We start from the raw sequence: 24,048 nt of genomic DNA, 5'->3' as shown, positions 1-24,048 counted from the left end.
TGAGGGGGAATGTTGTGGTTGTGTGGTTGCGTGGGCAGAGATGCCAGTCCAATGCTCAAACTGCTATGCTACATTGACTCTCTACATTGACAGACAAAACTACCATCCTCAGCATGCCATAGCACTGTGCCCTCTCACAAAACTACAAATCCCAGTATTCCATAGCAGGAGCCAGAATGACATAGCATTGAGCTCTCTTAGACAAAAGTACAACTTCTAGTATTCTGTTGCACTGAGCCAGAATGACATGTACTTTTGGACAAAACTACAATTCCCAGCATTCCACATCATTGAGTTCTCAGACAAAACTACAACTCCCAGTATTCCACAGCATGAAGCCAGAGTGACATAATAATAATAATAATAATAATAATAATAATATAAAATTTTATTTATATACCGCCCTTCTACAAAATCAGGGCGGTGTACAACACTCCACAAGATACAATACATAAAAAATTATACATTCAGACATAGTATTGAGCTCTCGGACAAAACTACAGATCCTAGAATTCCGTAGCATTGAGCTCCCTGGCAAAAACTACACCTCCCAGCATTCCATAGCCCTGAGCCAGGGTAACATAACATTGAGCTCCCTGGCAAAAACTACAAATCCCATTATTCCACTGCATGGAGTCAGAATGACATAGCATTGAGCTCTCTGGCAAAAAATACAGACCCTAGAATTCCATTGAGCTGTGTGGCCCGAACTACAACTCCCAGGGTCACTAAGCACGGAGCCAGGGCAGCTGAAGCGGGGCCAAAGTGTGCTAATCTTGCAGCGTGGACGCAGAGGGCCCTTGCGACCTTTCCCTCCCTTGATCCCACCCGAGGCCCCCGTGCTCCAGGGCTGCTGCTCCTTGATCATCAGTCACTCCTTTGCAGCCACAGATCCAGCCTGCAGTTCACGCGCCAGCCTCCTGCTCTTTCCCCGGGGACTCAGCTGCAGCAGAAGCTGCGCTCTCATTGGCTGGCCCGGGACGTTCGAAACACACCCATTGGCTCCGACGCAGCTTCTCCTCCTGCGGGAGGGTTTGCCACCGGAGAAGGCTGGGCCTTAAGGAGTGATCCGGTCGCGCGGGAGGTGCATCCACGCTGGCGCTGGCCCTGCTGCAGACGGATCCGACCCGGGAAGAGCAGGAGGACCTGGCCCCCGGTGCAAAAGCGGAGGACCCTCCAGGCAGCCAGGATTAGGGCTCCAGGTACGGGGGAGGGAGGGAATGGCAGAAGCGGCAGGAAGCTTTAAAGGGGCCTTTGCTGGGCTTTCCGGCTGGCTCAGTTAGAGCTCCGCTGGGTCCTCCTTTTCCCGGACGCGCCCTCCATTTCAGCCTTCTGGCCCAGGAGGGATTCCAAAAGGTCCTCCATTTTTTTGAGCAAGGCTAAGAAGCACATTCAGGGCGACTGGGTGCGTCCTCCTTTTCCCGGACCATGTCCTCCATTTTAACTTTCTGGCCAGGAGGGATTCCAAAAGCTCCTCCATTTTTGAGCACAACTAAGAAGCATATCCAGGGAGATCAGGCGCGTCCTCTTTTTCCAGGACCCTGCCCTCCATTTCAGCCTTCTGGCCCAGGAGGGATCTGAAAAGGTCCTCCATTTGGAGCAGGACGAAGAAGCATGCACTTACATTTTTATGAGTGCTTTTAGCTTTTCTTTGCTCACGTCCTCCATTTATTCTTTGAATGGCCTACATTTTGAGGTGCCTTGTGCTCCTTGTCGGTGAGGGCATCCGCCCCCCCAGGACCTGTCCTCCATTTCAGCTTTGTGTCCAGGAAGAATGCCAAATGTCCTCCATTTTTGAGCATCACTAAGAAGCACATTCAGGGTGACCAGAGGTCCTCCTTTTCCAAGACCTGTCCTCCATTTTAGCCCAGGAGGGATTCCAAAAGGTCCTCCATTTGCAGCAGGGCTTAGAAGCCTGCATTTGTAGTTCTGTGGGTACATCTACACGGTAGAAATAATGCAGTTTAACACCACTCTTAACTGCCTCCAGAAGCCCTGGGATGTGTAGTTTGGGGAGGCACCAGTACGCTTGGGCAAAGGAGGCTCAAGTACCACTACAGATCCCTGGATTCCATAGGATGGAGTTACATCACTTAAAAGTGGTGTCAAGATGCCCTTTTATTTCCACAGTGTAGATGCACCCTCTGAGAGTTTCGAGCTTTTATGTGGGGCCGCCCTACATTTTTCATCAATGTCCTACATTTGGTGGTGCCTTGTCCTCCTTTGGGGTTAGGACATTGGGTCAAACTGCAGGGAATGCACCCCAGGCTTGTGTTGCTTGTTGTTGTGGTTGTGTGCCTTCACGTCCTTTCTGACTTTGGGCAACTTGGGGAAGCTTTTTTTCAGAGGGCCCTGGCCATCCTCTGAGGCTGAGAGAATGTGACTTGCTTAAGGTTGCTTGCATTGTTGCCATCAAGTCATTTCCGTTTTAATGATGACCCTAAGGAAGATCTATCCTTAGGTTTGGCAAGATTTGTCCAGAGTATGTTGGCCATTGCCTTCCTCGGAGGCTGAGAGAGTGTGACTCGCCCAAGGTCACCCAAGGGGTTTCATGGCCAAGCCAGGATTCGAACCCTGGTCTCTCGAGCCCTAGTCCAACGCTCAAACACCTCTGATGAAATTTGCAGAGGAAGCTCCAGAGGTTTGTCTTGGGTCCCTTTCTGGGAGAAAGGCGGCATGAAAGTGAAATAAATGCATAAAAGTAAATAAAACGTTTCGAAGTTTGTAGTCCTCGTGACTATAAGCAAAAGACAACTGCTGTAAAACAATTTGCATATAGATACTGTAGATAGATTTTGCTCCACATTTGATTTTTTTTGAAAGGTGTAAGGGGGGAAAAAACATTAGGTGTGTCTTCAGTGAGGAAATAAACATTAGCTACTCCTGCTATTAAACTGAATAGTGGGAAGCTGCTCAGATGACACAGCAAGACTAGACTGCCACACCTTCAAAACTATGCAAAAGAGGAAATCCTTCCAGCAGGTGAAGCACGTAATTCCAGCTGAAATGCTCATCAGTGTGCTTTGAGTGTTGGACTATGACTCTGGAGACCAGGGTTCGAATCCCAGTCCAGCCACGAAACCCGTTTGGTGTCCTTGGGCAAGTCATACTCTCTCAGCCTCAGGGGAAGGCAATGGCCAGCCTCCTCTGGACAAATCTTGCCAAGAAAACCCCAGGATAGCCTTAGGGTCTCCATAAGTCGGGAATGACTTGAAGGCACACAACAACAACCCATTGAATTGTGTTGGATTAACTCCTGAGAAAGACTTGTTTCTGTGGGTCTAGGTGGCAGTCTTTCTTCCAGGCGTAGTTCCCTTGCAGATTCTTGTGAAGTGGGTGTGTGCGCACTGGGTGTGTGCATGGGGTGCCTCCATTGGGAGCTTTTATTGTTGCTGCTTAGAGGGTGATTTCTTCTGGCATGCATGTGAAAGAGCGGCCTCTGGTGCTTGGCCTTTGTTCACTCTAAGGCTCCATGCATACTGCAGAAATAATCTGGTTTGATACCACTTTAACTGGCATGGCTCGGTGCTGTGGAATACTGGGAATGACAGTTTGTTGTGGCACCTTTGGAGAAGGTTTCCCAACGCTATCCACAGAATTCCATAATACTGAGCCATGGCAGTTAAAGTGGAGTCAAACTGGATTAGTTCTGCAGTGTGGCTGCAGCCTAAGAAGATCTCCTATTGTAAGCCATTTTCTCACATTCTTTCAGATCATGAATGTGTAGCCTTGATGGAACGTGAAATCTCAGTGACTGGCCAGCCTACAACATTTTGAACCATCTTGGCTGCTAACTTCCTGTATCCTTATGAGGTAAGTAAAATAAAATACAGTTGGCTCTCTGCACTAGTGCAGAATTCTGAGAAAGCAGGATTCATTAGAAAAGACAATAATGCTGGGAAAGGTGGAGGGAAGCAGAAAGAGAGTAAGAATGGATGGACTTTATTAAGGAGGTCACAGGTATGACTTTGCAGGACCTCAACAGAACAGTGGAGGACAGGGAGTCACGGGTATGAATCTGCAAGAACTAAGAGAAGTAGTGGAAGACAGGGAGTCTTGGAGATGCCTCACCCATAGCAGATAGGAAGAAAACAAACTCATTTGAGATGTAGTGTGCAATGCAAAGATACACAACTGAGCACAAAAGTTAGATTGATGCAAGCAATTGTGTTTCGTATTACAATGTGTGGATGTGAGAACTGGACAGGTAAGAAGATAGGAAGAAAATCAATTCATTTGAGATGTGGTGCTGGAGAAGGGTGCTGAGGACCCCATAGACAGCGAAAAGGACAAACAACTAGGTCCTAGATCAAGCCGAAAATCTCCCTGGAAGCCAAGATGGTTGAGGCTGTCATATTTTGATCACATCATGAGAAGGTATGAATAACTGGAAAGGGTAATGATGCTAGGAAAAGTAGAGGGGAGGGGAAAAAGAAGAGGGACGCACACTAGATGGAGGGACTCTTAAGAAGGCCATGGGTATGAATTTGCAGGACCTGAGTAGAGCAGTGGAGGACAAGAGGTCTTGGAGATATCTCATTCATAAGGTTGCCATGAGTTGGGATCAAATCGAAGGCAGTTAACAATAAAAAATGTCAGGTGTGACTTCTGGGACTCTTCCAGGTGAAGTATAATGTTGACGCATTCTTTCCAGAGTTTGGAAGTGGTCTTAGTAACGTGATGCAGGGGCACTTGGGTGAATAGGAGCTCTTTCAGGTCTTCCTATGGAGGACTTGCCTCAGGCGACATCAGTGAGTTTGCCCGATGTGTGTGTGAGACAGCACTTTTCCACTGTGTGAACCTGCTGAATCATTATGAATGAACTATTCTTTGCTTGTTGTGGGAGACACCCATTGCATAGTGGTGTAGCATGTTAAAAATGCAGTTCTTTCAGTCCCTTTCCTTTGGCTGTGCAGGATGGGGCTGGTGTCAATTATAGATCCAGGATCTGAATGGCCAGAGGTTCCCCATTCCTAGTAATAAATAGACAATTCAGATGTTGACCCAAGAAACCTGGTTGTAATCCCTGGGAAGCTCCTAGGAAGATCTCTACGCAGTCAGTCCACCTCATAGAGTTGTTGTAAGGACAAAATGGAACTTTCCTCTTTGGTGAAAGTGAAGAATGCAAATTAGGCTTTTGTTAAATGAACGAGAACATAATTTTTACTCAGGATTTTAGGGGCATCTTCGTATCTTTTGTAATACAGTATTGAAGATGCCAAAATGGAAGCGAGTTTCATATAAAATGAATAAAAATTGCTTCAGCACGTGTAAATACACTGAGTTTAGGGGTGCAGTAGGTGTGAGAGTGGAAAATCACAAACACTGTTGTCTTTAACCCGAGAGAACACCTGTCTAGGAATCTCTAGGTCTTCCAGTGGCCAACATCTGCCAGAGGTTGTTCACAGAATTGCACCGGAGGGCCTACAAATGCATAGAACGGTGGTGTTACCTCTAGGAATTTCCAAATCTTCCAGCACAACTTCTGGCAGATGCCCACCACAGTGTCATGCTAGAGATTCCCAGAGAACACATATTCAAATCTATGAATAATCAAATCCACAGAAGTCAAAGCTGCAAATGTGGAGGATGGTCTGTATCAGGATTGGGTGGAAAGGCCTTCTATTGCTGTGGCCGAAAGCATTAGAGACTGATTTCATTCAAGAATGTAGACTGGAACTGCTTTAGCTATCTTAGAATCATAGAATCATAGAATCATAGAATCGTAGAGTTGGAAGAGACCACTAGGGCCATCCAGTCCAACCCCCTGCCATGCAGGAAATCCAAATCAAAGCATCCCTGACAGATGGCCATCCAGCCTCTGTTTAAAGACCTCCAAGGAAGGAGACTCTATCACCTTCCGAGGAAGTGCATTCCACTGCCGAACAGCCCTTACTGTCAGGAAGTTCCTCCTAATGTTCAGGTGGAATCTCTTTTCCTGTAGCTTGCATCCATTGTTCCGGGTCCTGTTCTCTGGAGCAGCAGAAAACAAGCTTGCTCCCTCCTCAATATGACATCCTTTCAAATATTTAAACAGGGCTATCATATCACCTCTTAACCTTCTTTTCTCCAGGCTAAACATCCCCAGCTCCCTAAGTCGTTCCTCATAGGACATGGTCTCCAGACCCTTCACCATTTTTGTCGCCCTCCTTTGGACACGCTCCAGTTTCTCAATGTCCTTTTTGAATTGTGGCGCCCAGAACTGGACACAATATTCTAGGTGGGGCCTGACCAAAGCAGAATACAGTGGCACTATTACTTCTCTTGATCTAGACACTATACTTCTATTGATGCAGCCTAAAATAGCATTGGCCTTTTTAGCTGCCGCATCACACTGTGCACTCATGTTCAACTTGTGGTCTACTTGGACTCCTAGATCCCTTTCACATGTAGTTTCATTCAGCCAGGTGTCACCCATCCTATATCTGTGCATTTTATTTTTCCGCCCTAAGTGCAATACCTTACATTTCTCTGTGTTGAATTTCATTTTGTTAGCTTTGGCCCAGCTTTCTAGTCTATTCAGGTCATTTTGAATCTTGATCCTGTCCTCTGGGGTATTAGCTATTCCCCCTAATTTGGTGTCATCTGCAAATTTGATAAGTATGCTCCCAATTCTGTCATCCAGGTCATTGATAAAGATGTTGAATAGCACTGGGCCCAGGACAGAGCCCTGTGGGACCCCACTGGTCACTTCTCTCCAGGATGAAAAGGAGCCATCTTCCTCAGTAGTGTCTGTTTGCAGCTCCCTTTGCAGTGCATGTTGTGGTTGTCAGTGGCTATAGCATCAGTCACTTCCTATAACTGGGGAATTCACATTACTGTTGAGATGTGATCAGATCTGTTCAACCTTGCAGCAACCCCCCCCCCCATGCTAATCGTGTAACTACATTTGCATCATACAGGAGGGCCAGATGGTGGAGGTACACCCCATGATAGTGTCTACGTGCTTTTGTGTATGTGTGGGAGGAGCCCCACAAAGACATGCTAGTAAGTTACTGATACAATTTGGAATAGCAAATATTCCACACAAATAAATTATTAATTGTGTTGCTGTTTTACAGGCTTCATACTTATCATCAGTTTACCTTGCATTCCTGGGCATCTGAATTAGTCTTTCCCTTTAAATGCCATAAACCCATCCCCTCCCTCTGTAAGAATCCCCCTGTAAGCTTCAATGTCCGCACTTCAAAAAAATCAATATATTTTTTAATTTTGATAAATTGTGGTAACTAATGGTTGGGCTTTATTTATTTCATTTGTATGCCACCTTTTTCCTAGAAAGGGATCCAAAGCGACTCCAAGGCAACTATAATAATTGGTATTATGATGTTGGTATTAACATTACCAATGAATGGGTTTGATAACTGAATATGAGAGGTATATTAATATTTGCAAATAAATGGATAAATTGAGAATGGTGGAAAAGGATATGGCATTGTACCCACATGAATTGAAGGGATTCTTGGGTGTCACCACAGCTCACTTTCTCAAAATGACAAACATACATACCTAAAGAATAGAATCCCAGAAAGACAAAGTCAGCCTTCCCCAGCATGGTGTCCTCCATATGTAGCTTCCATTGACCCCAGATGGCCTAGCATTATGCTTAGAGAGATGCCTTCCAATACTTGAAGGACACCATTCTGGGGAACGTTGGAGTAGGATGTTGTGTGACATTGCAGCACCTGTTTCTTGTGGTTATAGAAAAATAAGAAAGTGCTCTTTCATCACAGAGGATATGAAGCACTGATGAAAGGTTTACAGTAGATGATCGGAGGAGAAGTCTGATGTTAGTGGGAGATTGCATAAAATGATTCAAGGAATGCTTTTCATTATTTTAATTAGAGAAATGAACCTGTCATTATCAGCAATGAGGGAGAGAAAGGAAGCAAATTAATCTGATTTTGGCATTTGTGCTGCTACTGTTGGAAGTGTTTAAATAGTAGGTGCCATTGCTTCTGCCTTTTGTTTTTATTGAACAAATAATATTTATTAATAATTTCAAAAAATTAAAACCAAATTCAACATACATGCACAAACAGTAACATAAACACAATTACATAACCAACCCAACAAATGCAATCACTTCACAAATAAATCACAATATTATATCTTCACCTCTTCTTAAAATACTTCCCTTTCTTCTAACCACCACCAAAATCATGTTCAAATTATTCCTCCCTATAATACTTTATCATTATTAATTTTTCATTAATTATCTATCATCTGCTTTATATACTCTATATATATTATCAATCATGTATTACAGTGGAGCCTCCTCATACGCTGCCTTTTTATAGGCGGCTTTGAGCATAGGCGCTCAAAGCCGCCGGCGCGCGCGGGGCGGAAGGGGCGGCACGTCCCATTCAATTGAATGGGCGCGCGCACCCTTTGTGCCTTGTGCGCCGCCATGCCGCCGCGCACGAGCCCCATTGGAAACAATGGGGCTCGAGCATAGGCGGATTTTTTTATACGCGGAGGGATCCGGAACGGATCCCTCGCGTATAATAAGGTTCCACTGTATATATCCCCCTCTCTTTATTATAATTAACAAAATAAGTAAACACAGATTCTCCTTTAAATGTCAAATCCATAATAGTAGTGTCTCCCCTTCATTTCTCTATGTGGAATGCAAAAGATTTTCATTTTTTCAAAAATATCTCCTCAGAATCTCCCTTTATGTAATTAGATAATTTGTCCATTTTTGTCAACTCCATTGAACAACTCTTGCCGCTGTGATCATACAGCTTATTAAATCTGTGTGTATTCGCTCTCTTGTATCCTTTAAATTTATCATGTTCAACAGAGATAATTCTGGTCTCATGCCTAGTTTAAATCCCCAAATTTTATACATCCAATTATTCAATACCTATATCAGTAAAGCTAAAGATAGTCCTTTGACATGAATATCCAGTTGTAATCGGCTGTAGGGGGTGGTGCTCATCGCCATCACTAAGCCAAAGAGCCAGCGTTGTCTGAGGACTACTCTGGTGGTCATATGGCCAGCATGACTGCATTGAATGCTGTTACTTTCCCTGGTACGTACTTGCATTTGCATGCTTTTGAATTGCTAGGTTAGCAGAAGCTGGGACTAGTGAAGGGAGCTCATCCCATCATGCAGCATTCAGGCCTCGAACTGCCAACCTTCTGATCTTCCAATCATCAGAACTGGCATCTTAACCACTAAGACACTGCAAGACATGCTGTAACCTAAAACCATATAAAGTAGAAAGGTTACATAAAAGATGCAGGTAGTTTACATAAAATCAAATTATCAGATTGGTTTACAACACTGTAGATTATTATTGATTATATAATTACAGATCTATCGTATATTGCCATTAGTCCTCAGATTATCCCTTCTTAAGCACAAGGAGACAAATGTAGACAATGCCTTGTCGGCATACTTTACATCATAAAATAAAATACAAGTCCCTTGTAGTACCAAAAAAAAAAAAAAAAAAAAAAAAATTCAAAATTTTAATTCCTGGTCTCTGTTGTTAAATGCAATTATTAATTTTAATTGCATTTTGTTTTTAAATACAGTTGGTCCTCCACATTTGCAGCTTTGGCTTTAGTGGATTTGCTTATTTGTGGTTTTGATTAATATGTTCTCTCTAGGATTCTCTAGGTCCTCTAGCCCAACTCAACAGAAGTTGACCATAAAGTTGTGCTGAAGAACCTAGAAGTTCATAGAGAAAACACTTCTCTAGGCATTTGTAGTTCCTCCAGCATGATTCTGTGATCAGCATCTGGCAGATGTTGACCAAAGATTTGCACCGGAGGAACTGGACAATCCTAGAAAGGTGTTTTCTTAGGTAAAAAGTACAGTATAGTGTTTCTTTATTTGCGGTTTTTCTACATTCATGGGGGTTCTTTGCTCCTAACCCCAGCAAATGTGGAGGGACCACTGTAAAAGGAAGAGAATTAAGAGCAGACTGCAAGTCTTTGGAGTCCAGCTTTCCTTTTTTCAACAATGGCCATCCAGTTCCCCTAAGCTCCCACAGTCGGGTCAAAAGATGACCACCTTCCTCGTGGTCTTTCTCTGTAGCATATGTATACAGATTTATACTGCCTCTACATATGGAAGCTTTATTTAGCTGTCTTTACTAGTTGCTATTTGTTGCTGTGTGCCTTCCAGTTGTTTCTGATTTATGGCGACCCTATTAGTAAACCTCTCCTTAGACAATTTGAGTATTGTGCTCCTACTTCGTACAGTAAAAGTAGCCAGCTAGAGATGGCCATTTCATGTTCAGAATGATTTGTATGCAAAGGGAGACTGTTAACTTGCCTCTGCTCAGTATATTTATTAATTGATTCCACTGTTCCTGAAAGGACCCCGAAAGCAGCTTAGAAGTAAGACTTTATCATTTGTGCATATAAATGTTAAACTTTATTATTTGAAGTGTCATACTGTAGGTTCACGTTATTCCACCGCATCGTAAGCATGAAAATTTTAACAAACCAACTTCTCATCTGCTTCTGTGGGAAGCTTTGTATTTTCGGCTTGTCAGCAGACATAACTCAAGCTAACTTTATCTTTAAGAGGGAAGTTTTGAAGAGCAAGGGTCTTGGACTGCGAGTTATTTGTAATAAGCATGACACTTGAGTCTTGTACATGGACAAGTGAGTAAAATTGAGCATATAAGGAAATAAATGCAAAATGGGCTTACTAGCTTTGATTTGTTGTGGAAAAAGATAGTTGCAGCAAGGGCAGGACAGCAAGTTACTGGTTTCCAGATCATTTTTTGCTTCCAGAGGTCAAAACCAGCCTCATTCCCCCCAAACTGTGTTGTGTTTCATATTTCATATGATAAAACCACACACACAAAAGAGCTTTGTTTCTCCCTATGAATAAAAATACCATGCAGCAGGTGGCTTTTTTGGAGAAGGGTCTTAACAAATCAGAGGTTCTTTGGGTTGTGATTTCAAATGGGGTGAAATCTGGGTGCGTTCTGGTGAACTGAGAGAAAAAAGTTGAGTGGGTTTGTCAGTAGAGTTTGAGCAATGCATCGTTGTGTTTGGCAGGAAATGGAAAGTCTTGATAATGTCCAGTTCTGGAGAAAGATGTCCAGTACTGGAGAAATGAACCTCAGGCCTTGAATAGTTTCCCCTTTTGAGATAAGCATTCAATGCTGATTATTCAGTTGTATTATATTTTAGGATTGGTCTAACAAGGTGGATTACCAGCTTTTTACTTTCAGGGCTTGCTTTCCACATCAGGTGGTTTGCTGAGTAGCATGTGAATGTCCACCAAGGAATTTCTGTGAAATGTTCTAGGTTGTATTCTAGAGTATATGCCCCACTGTTGACCTGCATCAATGGCAGATGCATCCTAGAACACACACACACACACACACACACACACACACACACACACACACACCTTTCTTTCCTACTGCTGCTGCATTTTGCATTGCATAAGCAGTGACAGGGAGCACGTTTTTGATGCCTTGTCTACTCACAAAGGAATCTCTTCTGTTTACAGGGAATCTCAGGGCTTCCAAGAATACAGTTTGGATAAATTTGCAGAAAGGTGTGTCACTGTCTTTAGTCCCGTGTGAGTCTCTGTGGGAATCTATGATAGAGAAACCACAGTTGTAAAAGATATCTAGACAGTATAAGAGTAGAACTGAAACGAAGTAGAAGTACAGTAGGCCCTTCTTATACACGGATTTTTTATACACGGATTCAAGCATACACGGTTTGAAAATGTTCCAAAACAGTATAAATTTACCTTGATTTCCCATTTTTTAAGGGACATCATTTTGCTATGTCATTATATTTAATGGGACTTGAGCATACACGGATTTTGTTATACACGGGGGATCTTGGAACCAAACCCCAGCATATAACAAGGATCCACTGTAGATCACCCACTGAGTGGGCATGTCACAGAACTTTTTGAATACAGTCAGCTCACCGTATCAATGGATTTTTATCCATGGATTCAAGCATCCACAGTTTGAAAACTTTAAAAAATATATATAAATTCTAAAAACTATACCATGATTTTGCCATTTTATATAATGGACACCATTCTATTATGCCATTTTATTTAATGAGACTTGAGCATCCACAGATTTTTGTATCCACGGTGGGTTCTGGAACAAAACCCCAGCTAGCTGAATCTGTACAGCCAGCATATTTAGCCATCACTTTAAGAATTAGAATACACTTCGGAGCTGGTTCTTGAGAGACATATGTTGATATTAAGGCTTCCGTTTAGTAAAGTGTACTTTTTTTTTTAAATTGCAGTTGTCTGCAACAGTGTGACGTTAGCTTATCTAGAATTGTAAACTCTCTCCCCCCCTCATTTTACCACAGCATTTATCTCAGAGGTTACACTATATCTGTTAAACTTTGTAACACCTCTTTCTTGGATACTTAAATTGGGTCTTTTTGCTGTTTGTGAGTAATCCCCTACATTAACACAACTTTTTATCTCTGAGATTACCCTTTTGTAGCTGTATCACATCACTTCTAGGACTGTTCATGCAACTATCCACATACACCAGAGCATTATTTTTCTCCATCAAATAAGTCTCCTTGCTGGATCATTCGATCCTCTTGCTGGATCATTGATCCTATCACTTCGCACCAAATTATAAGGATGAAATACTGCTAAGCCCCATATATAGTCAGACAGCTTGCATAAGAGGTAGGTTGCCTAAGGGACTACATGTGGCTCCATCAGGTCTTGCTATTAGTGTCAAAAAAACAGTGCTGTGCTTTAAATTTACCTTTAAATATGGGCAACTGGTGATAATTTAACCACTGGACAAGTTACTCTAGTAATACTCAGTGTGCCAGCAGGCTCTAGCGGTAGCAACACACACCTCAGGAACGTGGCAGCTTCCCAGTGAGCAGGGTTTCTCTACATTTGTACTTGCGTTTTTGTGTAATTCAGTCCTGGATTTCTGCTATCAAAACGTAGTAGCAGTCGTAGGGCATGACCTGGTTGACACAGTGATATGAAATTTATTTCTTGAAGTGTTTCAGGAGAGGTAAATTCCCGAAGTGTCTCAATTTTTGTGAACGGTAAACCAGCTGAGACACATGTCTATTGCCACTTCCTTTCCAACAAAGTTCAACAAGTCAGTGCTGTCCTTTATTACTGCATGCAGCTTATTCAGCTTCCTGTTCCTACCCAGGAAGACTTCCAGTTATCTGAAGGAGTGGTGTGTGTGCTACAAAAGGAAGTCCAACTAGAGACCGCAGATGAGTTGTACTTTATTCAGTTGTCTGAGTCGGTCTGTGTTAGTAGTAGTATTGGAACACCAGCAGTTGGTGTAATAATTTAGGAATACAAACAGCTGGTGTAATAATTTAGGAATACAAACAGCTGGTGTAATAATTTAGGAATACAACCAGTTAGTTCAGGATGCTGAAAACTCGAATTGGGTTTCGATCCAGCAACCTCTGGGTTCCAAGGTAAGCATGCTGACAAAATGTTTTGATGAGAATGCCTTCAAGTGGGACTTATTTGAAAAAAATATTGTTATTCCTTAGTAAGAACATTTATTCAGGTTAAGTATCCCTTATCTAAAAATCTGGAATACTCCAAAACTGAAAAGTTTTTTCATGGGTGGCTGAGCTACTCCCACTTGACACTTTTGCTTTCTGAGGGTTTGATGTACACACACTTTGTTTTGTTTACAACATTATTTAAAATACTGTATTAAATTATCTTCAGGGAGTTTGAAATCTGAACCTATTACACCTATCTTAAAATCTCTACACTGGCTGCCTATTAGCTTCCGGGGACAGTATAAGATGTTGGTCATTACCTATAAAACCCTGCATGGCTTGGGTCCAGCGTACCTGAGGGAACGCCTCCTCCCATACAATCCTTCTCGCACTCTCAAGTCCTCTGGGAAGAATCTCTTGCAGTCCAAGAAAACCAGACTGGTACTGACTTCTAAGAGGATGTTTTTTGTTGCCGCTCCAAAAATCTGGAATGACCTGCCGGAAGAGATCCACCATATAACATCTTTAGAGGCCTTTAAGAAGGCAATAAAAACGGATCTCTTCCAGCAGGCCTTCCCAAATTGACCTCCTCGGAATGTTCACTCTCCGGTTGGGAATTATTGGCAGGTTACAAACCGCCACTTACGACGCGCTCCATGCGTGCTAGGGTTAGGAAGGGGTGTGGTAGGGTTAGGAAGAGTTGCCCCTTCCTAACCTGCCCTGGCCCCAACATTTTGACATCTTGGACGCCACTTCCGCGTTTTTCGCTGCGCCAGGAAGCCTCACGGTCAGGCCGCTGGGGCTTCCCTCTGCAGCGAATGGCGGCGGCGGCAGACAGCCTGCTTGAGGGTGGTCTGTAATGCACCATTGTTTTTAATGCTATTTTAAGGTGGGAGGGAGATAGGGACTTGGATTTTATATGCTTTGCTATATTTTTACTTGTGGTTTGTTGTGTTCTATTTTTATTGTTCTTATGTTTGTTGTTGCCCGCCTCGATCCAATACAGGGAGAGGCGGGATACATACAAATAAATAAATAAATAAATATATTATTATTATTATTATTATTATTATTATTATTATTACATGTACAAGGTGCATTTGAAACATAAAAAAAGAATTTCATGTTTAAATTTGCATCTTCAAGGCTGCATCTGCACTGGAAAAATAGCCCGGTTTGGCATCACTTTAACTGCCATGGCCCAATGTGAATTGTAGTTTGGTGGGGCACCAGGTGGAATTCGCAGAATTCCATCGCATTGAGCCAAGGTAGTTAAAGTGGTGTCAAACTGGATTATTTCTCCAGTTCAGATATAGCCCAAGATATCTTAATATTTTTGCAAATATTCCAAAATCTGGGAAAAAAAATCTCAAACACTTCTTGGCCCAAGCATTTTGGATAAGGGATACTTAACCTGAACTTAAAAAGATCACATGGTGAACTTAGTGATATGGTGGAGGAGAAAATGTTAACTGTATTTTATGTAATATGTAGGGGAGATTCTGAAAAGTTGTGATGCAGCAGAAATTCTCATCTTTTAAAAGTTCAGTATTGAGCTTGCTGCCTGCCTAATTATTTATGGTATTAATAACATGACTTCATAAATATGCTGTCAGTTGTTTTGAAACATTGTAGATGCAGTGAATTAAGTGCAATAATATCAAGAGAGAACTGGATTAAGTTCAGATTACTCATTTGATAATTCACATCTTTCTGAACAAGTATGCATGCCGGTTACTTGCTGGAGCAATCACAACTTACGGGTTGTGTTGCAGCTGAATAAAACTTCTTTGTTATGTCATGACTCAATTTGGAGTAGTTTGATTATGCAGCTTACATATTTTTGCACTAACAACAACAACAACATTTATTTATAATGTTCTTTTCACCAAAGGGCGGAACAGCAGACATAGATCATAAAGAACAAAACTATAAAATACAACACTATACTAAAAACAAAATCCTCAGCATCCCACCCATGTCGGTCCTAGGCACACTCATCATCTTAATCCAATGAATCAAAGAGGGAGGTCTTCAAGCCTTTATGAAAATGGACAGGAAAACGGGCACCTCCAGCCAGAGATGCAAAGAAAGACTGTTCCACAAATTCTAAGCCAGATCCTGAAAGTCTTGCAGCCTTGACAGAGTCGTATGTGTTGGTGAAGTTGCCAATAATCCTTTGCCTGTAGATCTTAAATTCCTAGATAGTATGGAGATAAAGAAGTCAATTGTAGAATTCCTTTCCAGTTCTTTAGGGAGGAAAATTAAGTGAGATCACTTAAAGACAAGGGCCCAAAATTATCCAGTTGAGACCGCTTTGACTGCCCTGGCTCAATGCTACGGAATTCTGTGAACTGTCTTTGTGAGATATTTAGCCTTCTCTGTCAGACCACTCTGGTGCCAACATAAAGTACAGTTCCCAGGATTCTCTAGCACTGAACCAGGGCAGTTAAAGCAGTCTCAAACTGGATTATTTCTGCAATGTATTTTGGACCAAAACTGCTATCCTATACCCACTTACTTAGGAGTAAGCCCCATTGAACTCAGTGGACTGATTTCAGAGTAAGCATGAGCAGAATATGTTGTAAGGCCGCCTTAATGTAAACATTCTGTGATCAGTCTATTTGGAACTTTGTGAGAATTTGAGTAAAAATGCTTGAAATTGCATTAGAATTGGTTGTGACTTGTAGTCAGCATATGAAATGCTGGTTTGTTGGTACATTGTGTATGAAATGCCCTCTTGTTTTTTTCTTCCCTAGAATACTAGACCGTTTACCTCATAAGCCTACAATGGCAGTGGATGTAGCCATGCAGCTGCACTTGAGGCCATCTTTGCGAAGAGAGAGCTTTGCCTATAAAATAGCTCCAAAGCCCAAGAAGCCTTTGCGACCCTGCATCCATTTGAACAGTGCTGCTGCATTAAATGAACTGGGAACAGAAGTAAAAAATTTGCAACAAAACAGAGTGAAAAAGCGGGTATCCTTTGCAGACAGCAGAGGCCTCGCTCTGACAATGGTTAAAGTATTTTCAGAATTTGACGAGCCCCTAGATATTCCATTTCATATCACAGAACTCATAGACAGCATTATGGGCCTGACAACAGTGGAAAGAGATGACTTTGTCTTGGATTTTGTACAGCCTTCTGCTGATTATTTGGATTTCCGGAATCGTCTCCAGGCTGAATACGTGTGTCTTGAGAACTGCATGTTGAAAGATAAATCCATCATGGGCACAGTGAAAGTCAGGAATCTTGCATTTGAGAAGGCTGTGAAAATCCGGATGACATTTGATACGTGGAAAACCTTCACAGACTACCCCTGCCAGTATGTTAAGGATACATATGCAGGTTCAGATAAGGACACATTCTCCTTCGATATCAGCTTGCCGGAGAGAGTGCAGCCCCACGAAAGAATAGAATTTGCAGTGTGTTATGAGTGTGATGGAAAGGTGTACTGGGACAGCAATAAAGGTCTGAATTACAGGATTGTCCGCTCTGAACTCAAATCTGCTCGGGAGATTTCTCACCCTCAAGGTGATCCTGGTTTTGGAATTGCCTTTGACCAGTTTGGAAGTCCTAGGTGTTCCTATGGCCTGTTTCCTGAATGGCCTAGCTATTCGGGGTATGAAAAACGTGGGCCTTATTACTGAATCAAAGACTTGGAAATGGGTTGTTGTTTTTTTAAAAAAACATTTGGAAGTCAAATATCACTGTTGCCAAAGGAGGTGCGTGTTTGTAGTTCCAGAAAGTGAAACAAAATGACTCAAGCAACTCCTAACTGCAAAAGGTTTTTAAACATGGAGGTTCTCTGGACTATCGGTCGTGAATTGAAACATCTAAGAGAAGGCAAGATGTCCTTATTGTCCTGGGCTGATGCTGACATTTTCTTCAGCATTTAACACTTCAGTTCGGCCTGGAGGTACATTACAGTATTGTGCAGGGAAACTATTCTCTATCTGAGCTTATTATATTCTGGAGTTTGACTTGACTACACGTCTTTTTAAAATGTTATTCTGTGCTTGACAAGGAATAATAATGGAGAGACTAACTAACCAGTGAGTGGGTTTTACGTAGGACTTCCAGTTTTCCCCTCCTCTGGTTATCCCATGTGCTCGAGGCTTTTGGATGGAAGTGACTGTAATTTTAGCTGGCCTTCTGACTCTGTTTCCTTCCATTTTAGGAAATGCCTTCATTTGTGGGAAGATACCAGGGTGCTTACTCACAATTCAGCCTGTGCCTTTCTTATCCTAAGAACACAATATGTATAAATTATTTGCTGTTGCAGAGGTGGAAGAAACAGCCTGTAGCTCGGTCATGTAATCTTGTAGCATCATTGTTAAGGGTTAGTTAGCATAAGTGAAGAGCTGTTATATTATTAATGTGCCTTGACAGCAATGTTGGGTTGGGAAGCAGGGGTGTGAAGAATAAAGGATATATGTACATTTAAAAGCCTAACTCTTCATGCTACCATGCTTGCATATAATGGCTTTGAGCCTAGTGGGTAGTTGTCTGGTTAGAGATAATTTTAACACTTTTTTCATGAATTTTATAAGATGGCAATAAATAGGTTCTCCATAACAAATTAAAAAGAGGTCTCAAATCACAGAAGGAGCATCTATTTAGTCCAGTTTCCTTTTATTTGCCCCCCTTGCTGAGATACATCAGTTGGAGACCTGAATCCAACTAGAGTAGACCCAGTGAATCATTTTGTTGACTCGTGAGTCAACACTTTATGATTTAGGAGGTCTACTACATGGTTGGGAGTACCACAAGAATTTGAAAATGTTATCTTTTGGGCTGCGACTCCCCCAGCCCCCAATCCCTATGCCCCAGGAATTCTCCTACTTATAGTCTGGAGAAGTAACTTTTCCATGCTTTGTCCAAGAGTTTTACACTTGCTGCTTTACTCAGATGAGTTCTTCTTTACTTCCTCCTGTAGAACTTGCTTATGACTCTTGGGTTAGAAGGTACCTTCGCATCCATGCAGTGTTGGGTGTACTGGATAAGTAGTAGTGAGAATCAAAGGATGAATCTGCAGAAGAAACTTGATGCAGACCAGCCTGCTTGGTATGATGGGGGATCCTTGGCATGGTAGCTTGCCATTAAATTTGAGGAAATCTCCCATGGTATTGCTGGTGCAGGAGTAGGACTCATGTGGCTTTCAGGTGTTGTGGGGATGTAAGCCCAACATTCCTTACCGTTGGCTATCCTGGGTAGGGCTTCTGAGCTTTGTAGTCCATCAACATGTGAAGGGCTGCATGATTCCCACTCCTGTGCTGCTCCTTTTTCAGGTGAAAAGCCAAGCATTTCCTTAAATGAGTCATGTTATTTTGCCTGTTTAGTTTGCATACACAGAATGTGAGTTCACATTCATGTTTCATGGTATAGAAACAGTAATCAAAGAGCTGGATTTTGGAAATGTATGAGTACCCAAGGACTTACGCATGCTGTGAATCTTTTTTATTTTAATTCTCTTCAGCTTAGAGATCAACCCTTCTACTAAAATAAGCTTCTTGAGAGATGCTGTTCCTACTGCTCCCCCTTCTGTAAAAATAGGATTTTCATCAGCCTGTTCTGGAGAGAAGACACTGGGGCCTTTGTTGCTCTAATAAAGGAAACTATGTCTTAGTGATGCAAGTCATAATAAAACTAATATTTTCATAATATGTTGTACCTTGTGCAACCATGTTCCTTGCCATTGGCTGTACTTGCAAGGGCTGCTGGAAGCTGGAACCCAACAACATTTGGAAGGTTTCATTTGACCCACCTTTTTCTTCTTAAATGGAGGAACAGGGCTAAATCCAGTATTGGTCCTAGGTAGAGAAGAGTCATTCAAATAAATTTGAATTTAGTCCCAAGTCCAGATGAATTCAATGGTCCTCCTGCAGGCAATACTAATGTATGATGCAGCTGAAGGTTAATAGAACCGGTTGGAAATAAGGTGTAATCTCTCACACTTACTAGAGATGCTGTCCAGTGGAACACTGCAGGACTTAACATCAGAATAAATCCTTACAGGATTGCTGTCAAATAAAATCAGTTTTTAAAATAAAAGCTTGGGCTTGCAACTGGGAAGCTTATGATTGCTAGTACTTCAGTCTCTCTGTTTATTCATAGAAGTATTTCTACAAAAGGTGTAATAAATCCTCACATTCGAGAGTAAATTATGCCACTTTGGGAGAGAGCTGAAATGCAGCCTTTTTGATGCTCACATTGTCAGCTCAGGAGCAGACTTGAGGGGTTCACAACACCAGCTCAAGATCTTTATGCAAAATGCTTTAAATTCATTTTGTGGAAAAAGCTGAGCTTTGGTTAGCAAATAAATTAGTCCTTTGGTTCAAGAACTTGCAGGTCGTCTTTACATGCATGGTTTAGACAAGGTCAGGCATAAATGTGAACCTTAATTTTCCATGCTTGAACCACACCAAGACCTTCAGTGGAGAGGCAAGGATCATGAACGGAGGCTCTGTGGATATCATCCCCACCACTATCGCCACCACATACGAACCCATATCTGCAAGGGACCATGTGTGGAACCTGGATCCAGGAATGAAATAAATAGGGCTGTAATTTTAAATGAAGGAACTCCAGCAATATTGGTACACAGATCAGTCGAAAAGTCTAGATCCATTGCCTTTCCCAAGTCTGTGTTCCTGGAGGCACGCTATATGGACCACACTCAAATTTCTTCCATAGTTGTTTATGGAACTCCTTCAAGTGCCTTCACAAATAGTGTGTTATTGTGAAATTATTCTAAATTGTGCCTTAAGGGGGTTAGGGATAATTCTAGTCTCTGCAGAAGGCATGCATGAAAGAGAAAACTGCCAGGCAGGAGCTGGAGATAATACTGTGAAAAGCAAAACCAAGTTTGGTTATCCCAAATGCACTTTCATTTCAGCCTTCTTATCGGTTGTTAAAGCTAGCTTGCCAATTTGAATGTAACTAAGGAATGATGTTCTCTCTTCCAGTAAATGCTTTGGAGTGCCTTGCATGTTTTTACATATTTTGTACACATCTGAAAAAAAAGAATGCACTTTAAAATCACAATGGATTTATTTTCTGTAGTACATTTTGCAATGTCACAGTGTTTTTGTTGTTTTTATCTGCTATTAAATAATACAATATTACAAGGTGCTACTGTCTTTTTAAAATATTGTCCAAAACTGTTAGAAATCTGAACAAATGGTTTTTGCTCTCATGTGGAGAGAAATAAAAAAAATGGATGAAAAGAAGAATAGGTTGTTTGTATGGAATGATTAAAGATGCAAAAACGAATACTAAAATTTAGTGGGGCTTTTGCTTTGGATAGATAAATACAAGACTGCACTATAAAACATAAACCAAAATCCACAAAAGAATGATACCATTATTGGCCAGCCAAAATGCAGAGAACACATAAGCTTGAGTTTTATTTCATTTTGCTGTATCATCATCATCATCATCATCATCCCATGTTTCCTCCAAAATTGGGACTCAAAGCAGCTCACAGTTTCAAAGCATATTATTTATTTACAGTATAGTTGTTTGTTTTATTTATTTCATTTGCATGCCACCTTCCTTTCAGAAAGGGCCCAAGGTGGCTCACAGATAAAAACATTTTTAAAAACATTCCAATAAAATTTAAAACAGTTAAAAATCATCTAAAAACCGTACAATTAAAACCATACAAAAGTGACCATTAAAATAGAATTTAAAACTGTTATTGCCAGCCAGCCTATGCAATTTTCTGTGCCTCCACAAAACTGAACAAAGTTGTAACACACCTTTTTGATTAAAGTTTAATTTTAAAGGGCAAAAATTGTAAATAATGCAAAACACAATGCCTGTGGATTAGGCATGGGAACTTTGCCACCTTCCAGATAATGTTTGATTGCAACTCCCAGCATTTTTCCCTATTGAGTGTGTGTGCTAGGACCAATGGGAATTGAAGTGCAATATTTGAAGGGCTTCATGATTCCTGTCCTTGGGTAAAAGTGCAGTCCCTTGTTAGTTAGAAGTTGGTCCCACTGCATAAATACATAAAATAATGACCACAGTTGATCTTTCCTTGTGTTTGAGCCAAATACCATCATCCTGCCCAACCATTATGGCAAGGTGGTGCAACCTTTATTTCAGAATTTAAGGAGGAGGAGAGTTGTGATAGGAAAATATTGCTCCTGAATTACGATTAGACTTTCGTCATAGAAAGCACTGTAGCAGCGAATGGTGCAATATTTTTCAGCCTCCCCTATACATCCAGTTTTTGTTGGCCACAATTAAAAAAAGGAAACCTAAGCAATTGCTCTCTATTTTTATTTTTATTTTTATTTTATTTTTGCCTTTAAATTTAATGGCAATGCAATCTTTATTTCGGAATTTAAGGAGGAGGAGAGTTGTGATAGGAAAATATTGCTCCTGAACTATGATTAGACTTTCCTCATAGAAAGCATTGTACCAATGAATGGTGCAATATTTTTCAGCCTCCCCTATATATCCAATTTTGTCGGCCACAATTAAACAAAAGGCAACCTATGCAATTGCTCTCTTTTCTTTGTCTTTAAATTTGAGGCTGTAGTCCTAATCCTGTTTGCTAGGGAGTACCATATATCTCATTTAACACAGTAGGACTGTGAATAAATATACTTAGGATTAGACTGTTAGCTGGATTGGAGCTGGGGAGTGTAATCCTATACAAGACTCAGAACTAAGATCCATTGTGTACAGTGAGGTTTGATCAGTGTCTGGTAAATCTGTGTATAGGATTAGTCGTTAAGTCTTTAAAAGCAATGGGATTTAAGTTACTTGCAAGTTTTCACAGTTCTGTTGATTCTGAATAAAAGGTTAGGCTGGAGAAAGACCAGTGTATTTCTCATTTAAAACAGGCAGGGACACCTGGTTCTCCCATCATCCCTTACCACTGGCTATGCTGCTTAAGGCTGATGGGAGTTGGAGTCTATAAAATCTAGAGGGACACATTCTCCATCCTAGTTTAAATATTCCAGGATAGTGTTTCCTTTTGTCCTTGGAAGTACTTTCAAAATACTTTTATAGAGGATCAGAAGCATGATAGGTGTCCCTATGCATTTTAAAGCTTACCGTAAGTAGAGAATTGGAACAAGTTACCTGTAGAAGTTAGGACATGTGAATACCTAATAAAGGGACATAAAACTATTAACTCAGATTCACTATTTTATTAGATAATTTGAAGTCCACCAAGATGGTGGTCCTACGCACACACTTATATGTCTCATAGTACCCCCTTTAAAGTTGCCATGTCTTATTTGCTAAGTAGGTATGTATAGGACAGAGCTGTAGATATTCATTAATTTCTGCATTTAAGAGCATGTCTGCACCTAAGTTTGATTACACTTTAAGTGGCCTAGTTCCATCCTATGGAATCCTGGGATGCATGGTTTTATGTAGTACAGTACTTGGATTTTACTGCTACTGAACAGCAGTGTTGAAGTTCAGGGAAGAGTACCACTTTCTACTTGTTAGTACCTCAGTCAGCAACTACTACTACAAGGGGCCCTTGGTATCCTCTGGGGTTTGGTTCCAGGATCCCCTCTCCCATGGATACCAAAATTCATGGATATTCAAGTCCCATTAAATACAGTGGAATAGTAAAATGGTGTCTCATATAAAATGAAGCCCTGGTGGTGCAGTGGTTAAATGCTGGTCCTGCAGCCACAATGTTGTAAAATCAATCCTGTAAGGCTCCAGGGTCCACTCAGCCTTCCATCCTTTTGTAGTTTGGTAAAATGAGTACCCAGATTGTTGGGGCAATTGGCTTACAGATTGTAAACTGCTCAGCGAGTGTTCACTGATAAGCGGTATAGAAATGTATTTTCTATTGCAATTTTAACATGAAAAAACCCCAAGCTTTACTTTTGGAATTTATATATTTTAAAAAATATTTTCAAGGCATGGATGGTTGAATCTGTGGATTTAAAAAATCCATGGATATGGAGGACTGACTTAAACCGGAGTTTCTGCTGATGCCCATTTTTAAGAAAGGCATGCTGCCATCTACTATTCTATCCTCCCATCCGACTCCAGTCTCATTTTCAGTTCAGTTGTTATTATTTTGTGTTAAATTTGGGCATGCCATCTTCAAGAGAAGGGAGAGCAATAAACTACTAATATTTAATCATTATTTTGCCCAAGCACAAAATAGGTGTGTTAGGGCTCGAACAGACAGGCCAAAATAAAGCCACTTCAGGACACTTTGGAGGCATGCTGTTTAAATGACACATGCATCTTAAGAGACCAGAAGCTGTGCCAAAGCTGCAGTCTAGTCCTTAGGACTGGAGCATGACTTTGGCGCGGCTTCCGGCCTCTTAGGACGCATGCGTCATTTAAACAGCACACTTCCAAAGTGGCCGAAGCAGCCAAAATGGCAAGGAACTTACTTTCTATTTCTCAGGTCCATACTCTTATGTTTATAGATGCACCCTTCACTTCAAATTTCAACTGGTGATTAGCCGTTTCTGCAAGTGAGACCTGTCTGGGTATGGATGTCATGGTAAGCTAGGATTCTACCTTATTGTTAATAAGGTAGTGGTGCTATAAATATTGCCAGGTTGTTCTCATCCAAGCAG

The 24,048-nt window shown here is 41.4% G+C and overlaps 1 protein-coding gene across 1 annotated transcript; it reads left to right on the top strand.

The window, feature by feature from the left end:
• The first annotated feature begins 1,115 nt into the window (after positions 1-1,115).
• On the top strand, positions 1,116-20,639 carry LOC149323361 (protein phosphatase 1 regulatory subunit 3B-like). The gene is made up of 3 exons (XM_089488837.1): positions 1,116-1,202; positions 3,713-3,813; positions 16,230-20,639. Exons 2-3 carry the CDS (start codon positions 3,809-3,811, stop codon positions 17,116-17,118), a joined length of 894 nt encoding a protein of 297 aa, XP_089344963.1. The 5' UTR covers positions 1,116-1,202; positions 3,713-3,808; the 3' UTR covers positions 17,119-20,639.
• The last annotated feature ends 3,409 nt before the right edge of the window (positions 20,640-24,048 follow it).

Source organism: Sceloporus occidentalis, unplaced genomic scaffold, assembly GCF_023333645.1.
Source record: "Sceloporus occidentalis isolate IW3139 unplaced genomic scaffold, rSceOcc1.0.p SCAF_1, whole genome shotgun sequence".
NCBI lineage: Eukaryota > Metazoa > Chordata > Lepidosauria > Squamata > Phrynosomatidae > Sceloporus > Sceloporus occidentalis.
This window is presented reverse-complemented; position numbering and strand designations above follow the sequence as displayed.